This window comes from Balearica regulorum, chromosome W (assembly GCF_011004875.1).
Source record: "Balearica regulorum gibbericeps isolate bBalReg1 chromosome W, bBalReg1.pri, whole genome shotgun sequence".
NCBI lineage: Eukaryota > Metazoa > Chordata > Aves > Gruiformes > Gruidae > Balearica > Balearica regulorum.
The window spans coordinates 15,609,378-15,621,589 of record NC_046219.1 but is presented as its reverse complement, the minus strand read 5'-3'; the positions used below and the strand labels follow the sequence as shown (position 1 = coordinate 15,621,589).

Sequence of the window (12,212 nt, the reverse complement as noted above, 5' to 3'; positions counted from 1 at the left end):
GGGGCTATCTTCAGATAATGGGCCTCATTTTATTTCAGAAGTAGTCCAGGGAGTGTCACAGTTTCTTCAATTTAAATGGGATTTACACACTCCCTGGAGACCACAGTCTAGTGGAAAGGTGGAAAAAATGAACCAGACCCTTAAGAGGCAGATCTCAAAGTTGTGTCAGGAAACCCAGCTCAAGTGAATAGATGTTTTACCAATTGCCTTGATGAGAGTTAGAATCACCCTGCGAGTAAGGGAAGGAGTGAGTCCTTTTGAAATATTATATGGGAAACCATGTCCAGTTAAAAGTATAGAAACTCAAAGTGACCAAATGCATGTCAAAGGAGAAGGAATGTTAAGGAATTATTTGCTGTCTCTTTCGCGTGTTTTATCATCTTTACACAGGTATCTCAATCTCCTTTGCCCCTGGATACGCCAGTACACAACTTTCAACCTGGAGACTTGGTTTCTATTCGAATCTGGAAAGATGAGCCGCTGAGGGAGAAGTGGAAAGGACCTTACATATTCCTGTTGACCACCTATACCAGCATAAAAGTGGAAGGAATCAGTTCTTGGGCCCACTACACACGAGTCAAACCAGCCCCTCTGCCAGAATCTGAAGATGAGTGGAGTGTCATCCCGGAGGGACCATTAAAAACTGTACTGTCGTGCAATTGTTTTGTAAAATGAGAGGATACATATTCTTGTTCTCTTTCCAAGTTGCAGGATCAACTATGTTTTTCCAGAAATGGGATCAATCAGAGAATATTTGGGAAAATTTAGCTAAGAACATTATAAATACCACTTCCTTTTGCTTAGCGGGTGGGGTTTCTGTTGAAGAGGTCTTTACCTCCTGTTTGCTAGGAATACCAACACCTCCCTGTCTTTTGAAAAGCTATACAATGCTGAAATCCTTTGACATTAATGTAACCTATAGCAGCATGTATAGTTGAAGGAAACTTACAAAAATACATGATAAGGGAATGCTTAGAGTAGAAGTGAGAGGTATGCTCTCTGCAGAAAGCTGCATATGGTTCATAAATTGTGCCTACAAAATGTGAAAATTTATCTTGCTTTGAACCTCCTTTGAAGTGTAGTAGAACTGAGCTAGCAAGCTACACTTTGATCCATACTATACTCCCCTTAGGATGGTTCCTCCTTTGTGGGAAGAGAGCTTACACATATATCCCTGCTAACGTGACTGGAGGACAATGTTCTATAGGAAGACTGATAAGCCTGGCTTCCTAGTAAGAAAATATAGAGAAAAGACAGAAAAGACAAGCTCAAACTTTGCCCTCAAATTGTGACTCACAAGTAACTCTTTGGAGCCCAAGTGAAACGATAGCTGCAGCAGTCTCAACACTGGGAATAGGAGTAGCCATGAACTATCATACAATAAAGAAAATTGCCTGTGCATTGATCAAAACCAAACTATACTTCCCAGGCTCTAGCAGTTTTGGGCAAAGATATAGCACAGAATAGAGAAGCTACATTAGAAAACAGAGCTGCCATCGATTATCTGCTCTTAAGACACAATCATGGATGTGAGGAGTTTAAAGGAATGTGTTGTTTCAATTTCACAGATAATTCACAAATAATAGAAAAAGATATACAAAAATGAAAAGATTTGGCCTCAAATTTTAAGGAACGAGAAGGACTGGATTTTTCGTGGTTAACGTCTTGGTTACCTAATCTGAATTGGCTAAAACAACTATTCTTGATGGCTATACTCATACTGATTATATTACTGTTAAGTTGTTGTATGATCCACTGCCTGCCAATATGTACGGATTTAGGTAAGACTATATTAAGAACTAGAAAACTCCAACAAATTGTGATGACAAAATTGGAAGACAACTCATTCTCCAAGCAAATTGATCAAAAAGAATTGGACAACAAACTTTTTGGAAAGATATAGGGTGAGACATATGGGACATGTAAAATATGTCCATAAGTCTCAAAGGGGGGATCTGATGTAGGAAAAATAAGGGTTAAGACTGTGCAAAGTATACGCCACCTCGAGTATCCTTAACAGTATGTTCTGAAACTACAGTAACCAGGATAGGATCTCTCAATGGACCAAGGATTTAGAACAGGACCCTTCAAAGTATTCTTTCCCTATTGTACGTGTATATAAAATATATCTAGCCTTGAGAGAGTATCAAGATATAGTGTATCCTCAACTCACCTGTATTGATTTTAATACTAAAATGTACACCCCTTTGTGAATAATGAGCGTGCTAATTAGGAGATCTCCCTAAAGAATCGCAGGTGGAATGCTGCTCTGTGGAGTCTCATGCAACAAGCCTCAGAAATTGTCGAAGGAGAAGGGAAGTCAAGTCAGTTTGCAGAAGTGAAAGCCATCCAGCTGGCCCTAGATATTTCCCAAACAGGAAAAGTGGCCAGCACTCTATCTCTATACTGACTCATGGATGGTGGGAAATGCCCTATGGGTTTGGCTACAGAAGTGGAAGACGACCAACAGGCAGCACAGAGATAAATCTATCTGGGCTGCTGCATTGTGGCAAGACATTGCTGCCCAGGTAGAAAACATTGCTCTAAAGGTATGTCATGAAGATACTCACATGCCCAATAGCTGCGCCACCTAAGAATATCAAAAGAATGAGCAGGTAGACCAGATTGCCAGAATTGGAGACTGGGACTCATTCCACCAAGTCTCAGTGATATCATAGATCTGGGAACTGGCCAATGCTTCCAGATCATCTTGTTTGTTTCATATACTGTGTGCATTGGTGTACAAGCATTTCAGATACGCTCCTGAGCCCTCCGTGCTGTGTAAGTGTTCCCATTAGCATTGCCACCCTCAGGTGATGCCATGCCAACCCTAGTGTAACTGAATGATTAATCATGGTGATGGGAAGGGAACATTCTGAGCAGAACAGTATGGCGATGGTTGGGTGATTGTGTTTTGTTTGATGTTGCTAACCAATTTGTGGCTGCTAATTATGTCCATTGTATAGTCCTAACCTGATGTGAACGACAGAATAGATAAAGCATATAGTTGGCAGTGGATGCAAGTAATATTTTATTTTCTGTCCAAATCATGTCCTTTGACTGAACTTTGTTCATTATAATCTAATTATAATACCAAAACACACCTCCGTTCTAAAAGCTATCCACCTTTGAGGTATGACCACTGTAGAAAATATAGAAGCTTAGCTATAAGAAAACTTATGTTAACTAGAAAGCTGCTTAAGGCCTAGAACTGTTTCAAAGCCTATAATCGTGGGAAAGGGGTTTCTAACCAAGGTAATAGGTAATGAAGCTAACTGACCATGGCGATGTACAATGCTGCTATGTTCCATGTACAGTCCCTACCCAACCGGACAATAGGCCCGGGAATATTAATCTTATGAAGTTGTTATGGACAGGTGCATCCACAGCGAGGATACTGCGCATGCCTGCAAGAAGAGGGTCATCCAGCGGACATGGGTGTGCAACCACTGACGACCACCAGAGACCCCTTAAAGACCACCGACTCAAATCACTGAGCATGCGTGATGGGGAGGAGAATATGGAAATGGATTCCAAGAAATTATTATCATAGGACTGCCTCTTCTTAGAAAAATAATGAATATGTATATTTTGATTCTGTATAACCTGTGTGTTGGTGATCACCTGGCATGCACATCTGGTGGAGCTGTTTCCCCCGTGCATCCAGCGCTGCAATAAAGCAAACCTAGGGTAACTCACGTCTGGTAGATTTCTTTTACAACCACCCCTCACTGGGCATGCTCTTTGAATTTCTCTAAGTATATAGCTTTAAATCAAAGCGAGAAAACTTTTTACCAATCACAATAAGGTAACTATGTGATGTAAATGTAATTTTGTAGTGATGTAAGTGTAATTTTGTAACCTAAGGGTATAAATGTATAAGAGATTGAAGGCTAAGTGTGCATGTTAGGAGGAGAGATCCCCCATGCACCCAGCACTGAATAAACCAACGTTGGCTCTCTAAACTGCATTTCTGTTTGGAAAGTTTTTATTGCCATTTGAGCGGTAACACTAGCAGAAGCCACTTGGCTAGTTAACACTAGAAGATCTGCTCACCATCCTGGGCCCACCCAAAAACAAACCCTGCATACTGTGGAAAGAGATAAGGTCTCCGTAGTGTGCATAGGGAACTGGTTTGTAAAGACAGTGTGGGTTATTCCTTCCTTGGGGAAAGGCAAACCCATTCATAGAGTTGCTTTCACACAAGGACCTGGGTGTACTTGGTGGGTAATACATCAAGATGGGGAAATCTGGTATGTACCTTCAAGGAGATTTAACCTCGGGGGAAATTAGCCATGATGTGAGTTGAATGATATGCCATTGCTGTACGATGCTCCAGCAGGAGCCACCCAAATCAATGGAGAATGATCCTCATCAGGATCAAGTGCAGCAGTGATCCCATCTGAACTGTACCAAGTGTGCCTGGGATGGAGTTACTTTTTTTCCCAGCAGCCCATATGGTGCTGTGTTTTAGATTTGTGACCAAAACAGTGTTGATAACACACCAGTGTTTAAGCTATTCCTGAACAGTGCTTGCGCAGCATCAAGGCCTTCTCTTTTTCACTCTACCCCTCCCCAGTGAGTAGCTGGGGGGTAGGCAAGAGATTGAGAAGGGACACAGCCTGAACAGCTGACCTCAATTACCAAAGAGATATTCCATGCCATATAACATCATACTCAGCAATAAAGCTTGGGGGTGGGTAGGGGGTAGTCTTTTCACAGTAGCTGTTGCTGGGAGAATGGCTGGGCATCAGTCTGCTTGTGGGAGGTCGTGAGTGATTGCCTTTGCATCATTTGCTTTTTTCCCTTTTTCTTTTTTTTTTCCCTTCACTTAAACTGTCTTTATCTTGACCCACAAGTTTTTCTTGCTTCTGCTCTTCCAATTCTCTTCTCCATCTCACTGTGTGTGGGGAATCAGCAAGCAGCTGGTAGGTGCTCAGTTGCTAGTCGGTGTCAACCCACACCACAATGCAAGTTTTCTGAAACCTTTAGTGGTCTGCTGTTTTAGCCAATTGTAAGGCCCTGATAACAAGTGAATGTTGCAAACATCCATCTTGACCCAAGCAGGGATAAACTGATAACGAGGGAATGTTGAGGGAATGTTAAGGGAATGTCGCAGACATCCATCTCAGCCAAGAACAGAACCTGCAGAGGCAGGATACTGTCCTGCGAGCCCCTTCCCCTATTCCTGAAACACGTAGACAAAAGACCATCTGTGTCCTGTGCATGCGTGCCTGTGAAAGGCCATCACTCAGTCAACCCTGAAGGGGGGGACGACAGTGAGACCCCCAAGACCCCCACAACCCACTGACTCATTTCTGGAACATTCCTGAGCATATACTGCGCCTGCTCAGTGATGACAGACCCCCGCCTATGCAGAGCATTTACCCACTGAGTGGGATGGGACACCAATTTTAAAAGCTCTTGGAATAAATTCATAAAAGAATGATCTTTTTTTTGAGAGAGATATTTTAAGAAACTCTAAACCTAATGACATAACTTTTGTTCTGGCATGAAGGAAAAATACATTCTATGTGAACATGATTTCAAGTCTTGGAATTAGAATTTGTCTTTTATTTTTTTTTAGATTTTACTGTACTGGATCTGGCTGGGATGGAGTTAACTTTCTTCATAGCAGCCCCTATGGTGCTGTGCTTTGTATTTGTGGCTAAAGCAGTGTTAACACACCAATGTTTTGACTACTACTGAACAGTGCTTGCACAGCATCAAGGCTTTCTCTCTCTTCCGTCCCCCAACAGAGTAGGCTGAGGGTGGACAAGAGATTGGGAGGGAACACAGCCAGGACAGCTGACTCAAAACCGACCAAAGGGATATTCCATACCATGAGACATTGTGCTCAGCAATAAAAGTTCAGGGAAAAGAGAAGAAAGGGGGAGACATTCATGCTTATGGCATTTGTTTTCCCAAGCAACCATTATGTGTGCTAAGGCTCTGCTTTTCAGGAAGTGGCTGGATATCTGCCTACTGATGGGAAATAGTGAATGAATTCTTCTTTTTGCTTTGCTTGCACATGCAGCTTTTGCTTCCCCTGTTAAACTGTCATTATTTTGTTCTTTTCAACTTCCTTCTATTTTGTTCCCATCCTGTGGGAGAGGGAAGTTAATGAGAGGCTGGGTGGGCATTTGGCAGCTGGCTGAGGTCAACTCACCACATTTGCAGAAATGAAATTTTATTTCTGCTTATAAGTACTGGACCACAACATTTTAATAGTCAAAATAAAATGTGATTAACTACGTCTTTTTCTTTTTTCAAACAAGAACTACCATGTGAAGTTTAAAGGGATAAGCTAAAATAAATTGCTAACACTACTAATGCATCTTTTTTAATAACTGTTGGGCATTAGTTTGTATACAAACTTCATAAAGGATAATGCATAAATAATAAGTTGCTGTGAGCTAACTAATGTACACAGTGTTTCAGAAAAAGGAGGTTAAAGGAAGCAAGTCCCAATGATGACAGATGAGAGAGGGAGAAGGCTATTATTTTACTATTAATTTACGGTCCAGGAGAAAGGGCAGTTAGTACATGAATTTCTTGGCCAGCAGCAGGTTATCAGCTCTCTCACAGAATAAGTATTTGGGGACTATTAATACAGAATAGTCTGAAATGCCAGTCTTTATAAAGCTCAACTTTTCTCTTCCTCCAACTTACATTTGGCATTGTATTCTGTATCACAATCATGGAGGAACAAAAATATAGAGCAAAATGAAAGTTGAAAAGCTAGCAAGTTCACTATACTTGCCAAATATGAAAAGTTCAGTTTTCACATTTGAACATTACAGTGGAATAATCTGGAATTTGCTTTTATGTATTTATACAACAATTAACTTCTACACAGTTTTAACACCTGTCCTTAGTATAATAAAACCAATGCAGATTAGTTATTTCCTATTTTATAACCTTTATATAATCCTAATAGACACTAATTTCCATAAGTATATAGGTTTTATACATATGTATAGGGAATAAAATAGTTGTGATAAACCCATGTGCAAACATTAATTCAGAAAACCATAAAAAAAAATCAACATCCTCTTGGCAGTGTCCCCCTCAGAATTAAAACAGAATGTGTAGGGAAGTACACATTTAGGGACAACTTAATTATTTTCATAGTGATATAACTACAGTTAAATCTTAGAAATACTTGAGTTATTCTCTGAGTGCACTTAAAGTTTGGCCAGCTTTTAATGAGAGGATATCTTCCTAAGAAGTTCTAATGTTGATTCAGTATTATTTTCTTTTACAACAGTGCTAACCAGACATACACAGACAATTCTGAGTCTGTTCTGCCTTCATTTGGAGCTGGTTGCACACAAGTAGCACAGCTGTATTAGTACAGGGCAGCACCATAGCTGATAAACCTCTAGAACATAGCCATACGGCTTCCAGATCAGAGCCAGTTATCCAAGCAGCTTAAAAAAGGAAGAGTGAACTTTGGTCTGTCTGAATATGTCAATATAGATCCTTACATGGCCTTAATGTACATACCTCATAGAGTGAGCTCTACAATTAGAGGATGCATATCTCATTTTCAAAGATTATTCCTTGATACATGCTTTCTGGTCAAGGAAACTTAACAACAGCAACTGGAATTTACTCTACACTTAAAAGCACAAACTTCAATACCAACATGACAAACAAAATAAAGCAGTTGCAATTACACATTTGTTCAAAGCTAAAATTGAAATAAATTACAACCAAATGATCAAAAATTACTTTATTTTCAAGACATTGTCTACTGCTCCCACCTACTCACAAGCTTTCTTTAAAGAGGCAGAGAAAGGTCCTTTTTGCTGAGTAGGCATTTTCTATGTTTCATAGAATCATAGAATGGTTTGGGTTGGAAGGGACCTTAAAGCCCATCTAGTTCCAACCCCCCTGCTGCGGGCAGGGACACCCTCCACTAGACCAAGTTGCTCAAAGCCCCATCCAACCTGGCCTTAAACACTTCCAGGGATGGGGCCTCCACAACCTCTCTGGGCAACCTGTTCCTCACCACCCTCACAGTAAAGAATTTCTTCCTAATATCTAAACTAAATCTACTCTCCTTCAGCTTAAAGCCATTACCCCTTGTTCTATCTATGCCCTTGTAAAAAGTCCCTCTCCAGTTTTCAAAGTCCCTCTCCAACTTTCAATTCTTATTTTTGTATTTAAAAGGCTAGGCAAATGTTCTAAGGTATTCACTGGGTTTACACACAGTTTAAAGATATAAACCACCAATAACTTAATGAAAACACAGGAAAATCTTTTCCAATTCCTTCTACTAATGAAAGAAAAACTATACCTGTGCTCTCTTCTCCATGTCCTGACAAGTACCTAGTTGTTCTTCCATTGCAGCTCTGATTTGCCTTGCCTCATACTCTAACTGCCTTCTGGTCATATCTGTTTGCAAGGAGAACTGAAATTGAAGTACAAAGAAGGCATTTTAAATAAGGTTGATATAAACTATGTATTTCTCTGAACAAAAGCAAAACAATTACATTTCCACACCAAACTTCATAAACAAAACATGAAAATAGACCCTTAAAATATTACTACATTGTTAAAAGCAAGAAGACATAATATTGATAAACCAATAGGCTACCTGCAAGTCTTGTCAAATAACTAAAAGCAATATATAAACATTGGGACAATATAATTCATTAACATTTTTTAACTAACCTGTTGGTTTTTTTACAATAGCTGTTGAATTCATGACCTACAACATTGCTTAAGGAAAGGTACTCCAACCAATATATTTTTCAAGGCATCAGTAAAGGCAGTTTATAATTTCAATTTTTTTTTTAAAAAAAAACCCAGGTCTTTGCAACTAAGGGAAAATACTAAAAATTAGCAAGAAAAATGATTTATGTTCAACTCCCTCAAGCTTTATTTTAAAAGACTGTAGAAACATAGAACAGTCTAGACTGACAGGACTTCTGGAGATCACCTGGTCCCACCTTGTGTTGAAAGCAGGGCCTTAGATTAGGTTATCCAGGCCCAAGTCAAGACAAGTTTTGAAAATTTCCAGCAAGGCAGAAAATATTAACAGGTCCAGTAAACATGTTTGCTCAAAAAGTGAATTAGTTGATACAATCTTTTGATACACATGATTATCTTTCACTCTAACTGTTCTTGCTAGATCAATATGAATTTATTTAATTTCTTGTCAGGTCAGTGGTTTCAAATATATAGCTATGTGGGAGTGGAACATAAAATGAAATTAATGCCATGGAAGATTAGAAGATACATAATTTAAATATCAGAGAGAACTGTCTTTCTGGAAGAGAACAACATGAACTCTTTGAAAAAAGGGAGGTGATGAGCAAATATGGCAGCTGTAATTAATTTCATGAAGACTTTTCTCTAGTCTACTCTCCAGCAAAAAGAGACTAGTAACAAAATAGACCACAAACCAAAACCAATGACTGCATGAATGTATGAAAAGCAAAACTAGAAGGGATAGTCATTCTTCAGTATTAGGAACAATTATACACAAGTATAAGATGACTGATAAAATTTTAAATCTTTCATGAAGTTTTACAAAGCACCTAACTACTTGTGGTGGGTTGACCCTGACTAGTTGCCAGGTGCCCACCAAGCTGCTCTATCACTCCCCCTTCTCAACAGGAAAAGAGAAGAAAATATGATGAAAAGCTCATGGGTTGAAATAAGGACAGGGAGATTACTTACCAATTACCATCACAGGCAAAACAGACTCAACTTGGGGAAATCTAATTTATTGCCAATTAATAACAGAGTAGGATAGTGAGAAAATAAGAACAGATCTAAAAACACCTTCCCCCACCCCTCCCTTCTTCCCAGATTCAACTTCACTCCTGGCTTCTCTACCTCCTCCCCCTAAGCAGTGTAGGGGGAATGGGGGTTGCAGTCAGTTCATAATGCTTTGTCTCTGCTGCTCCTTCCTCCTCACACTCTTCCCCTGCTCCAGTGTGGGGTCCCACCCACAGGATACAGTCCTTCAGGAACTTCTCCAACATGGGTCCTTCTCATGGGCTGCAGTTCTTCAAGAACTGCTCCAGCATGGGTCCTTTCTATGGGGTACAGTCCATCAGGAATGGACTGCTCCAGCATGGGTCTCCCATGGACCACAGTTCCTGCCAGTATACCTGCTCCTGCAGGTGGGCAACCTGTGTCACCATGGTCTTCTCCACAGGCTGCAGGGGAATCTCTGTTCCAGCACCTGGAGCACCTCCTCCCCCTCCTTCTTCATAGAATCATAGAATCTTTAAGGTTAAGACCTCTAAGATCATCAAGTCCAACCGTCGACCCAACACTACCATGTCTACTAAACCATGTCCCAAAGTGCCATGTCTACACGTTTTTTGAACACCTCCAGGGATGGTGACTCCACCACCTCTCTGGGCAGCCTGTTCCAATGCCTGACCACTCTTTTGGTGAAGAAATTTCTCCTAATATGCAATCTAAACCTCCCCTGATGCAACTTGAGACCATTTCCTCTTGTCCTTTCGCTAGTTACTTGGGAGAAGAGACCAACACCCACCTCGCTACATCCTCCTTTCAGGTAGTTGTAGAGAGCAATAAGGTCTCCCCCCAGCCTCCTTTTCTCCAGGCCAAACAACCCCAGTTCCCTCAGCCGCTCCTCATAAGACCTGTTCTCTAGACCCTTCACCAGCTTCGTTGCCCTTCTCTGGACACGCTGCAGCACCTCAATGTCCTTCTTGTAGTGAGGGGCCCAAATCTGAACACAGTACTCGAGGTGCGGCCTCACCAGTGCCAAGTACAGGGGGATGATCACATCCCTACTCCTGCTGGCCACACTATTTCTAATACAAGCCAGGATGCTGTTGGCCACCTTGGCCACCTGGGCACACTGCTGGCTCACATTCAGAAAGCTGTCAACCAACACCCCCAGGTCCTTTTCTGCCAGGCAGCTTTCCAGCCACTCTTCCCCAAGCCTGTAGCATTGCCTGGGGTTGTTGTGACCCAAGTGCAAGACCTGGCACTTGGCCTTGATAAACCTCATACAGTTGGCCTTGGCCCATCGATCCAGCCTGTCCAGGTCCCAGAGCCTTCCTACCCTCAAGCAGATCGACACTCCCTCCCACCTTAGTGTCATCTGCAAACTTGCTGAGGGCGCACTCAATCCCCTCATCCAGATCATTGATAAAGATATTAAACAAGACTGGCCCCAAGACTGAGCCCTGGGGAACACCGCTTGTGACTGGCCGCCAACTGGATTTAACTCCGTTCAATGCTACTCTCTGGGCTCGGCCTTCCAGCCAGTTTTTTACCCAGCAGAGTGCACCTGTCTAAGCCATGAGCCGCCAGCTTCTCTAGGAGAATGCTGTGGGAGACTGTGTCAAAGGCTTTACTGAAGTCCAGGTAGATAACATCCACAGCCTTTCCCTCATCCACTAGGCGCGTCACCTGGTCATAGAAGGAGATCGGGTTGGTCAAGCAGGACCTGCCTTTCATGAACCCGTGCTGGCTGGGCCTGATCCCCTGGTTGTCCTGCACATGCCTGGTGAGCACACTCGAGATGAATGGCTCCATAATCTTCCCCAGTACTGAGGTCAGGCTGACAGGCCTGTAGTTCCCTGGATCCTCCTTCCAGCCCTTCTTGTAGATGGGCGTCACATTGGCAAGCCTCCAGTCATCTGGGACCTCCCCTGTTAACCAGGACTGTTGATAAATGATGGAGAGTGGCTTGGCAAGCTCCTCTGCCAGCTCCCTCAGTACTCTCAGGTGGATCCTATCCGGCCCCATAGACTTGTGAGTGTCTAGGTGGCATAGCAGGTCCTTAACTGCTTCCTCCTGGATTATGGGAGGTTTATTCTGCTCTCTGTCCCTGTCTTCCAGCTCAGGGGGCTGAATGCCCTGGGGGCAGCTGGTCTGTCTATTAAAGACTGAGGCAAAGAAGGCATTAAGTACCTCAGCCTTTTCCCCATCCTTGGTGGCCATGTTCCCCTCTGCATCCAATAAAGGATGGAGATTCCCCTTGGCCCTCTTATTGTTAATTTATTTGTAAAAACATTTTTTGTTATTCCTTACAACAGTGGCCAGATTGAGTTCTAGCTGGGCTTTTGCCTTTCTAATTTTATCTCTGCATGACCCAACAAGATCCCTGTATTCTTCTTGAGTTGCCTGCCCCTTCTTCCAAGAGTGGTAGACTCTCCTTTTTTCCCCTGAGTCCCAGCCAAAGCTCCCTGGTCAGTCAGGCCGGTCGT

The 12,212-nt window shown here is 42.0% G+C and overlaps 1 protein-coding gene across 15 annotated transcripts in view; it reads right to left on the bottom strand.

The window, feature by feature from the left end:
- LOC142599141 (adenomatous polyposis coli protein-like) overlaps positions 1-12,212 on the bottom strand; it is a 156,777-nt gene that overhangs the window by 78,274 nt on the left and 66,291 nt on the right. For 13 of the 15 annotated variants that reach the window (XM_075738814.1, XM_075738815.1, XM_075738811.1 and 10 more), the window contains one exon: positions 8,306-8,419. The exons of the other annotated variants lie outside the window; for them this stretch is intronic. In XM_075738814.1, coding sequence (XP_075594929.1) covers positions 8,306-8,419 — 114 coding nt within the window. The remainder of the gene's footprint in view (positions 1-8,305; positions 8,420-12,212) is intronic. 15 annotated transcript variants of the gene reach the window in all.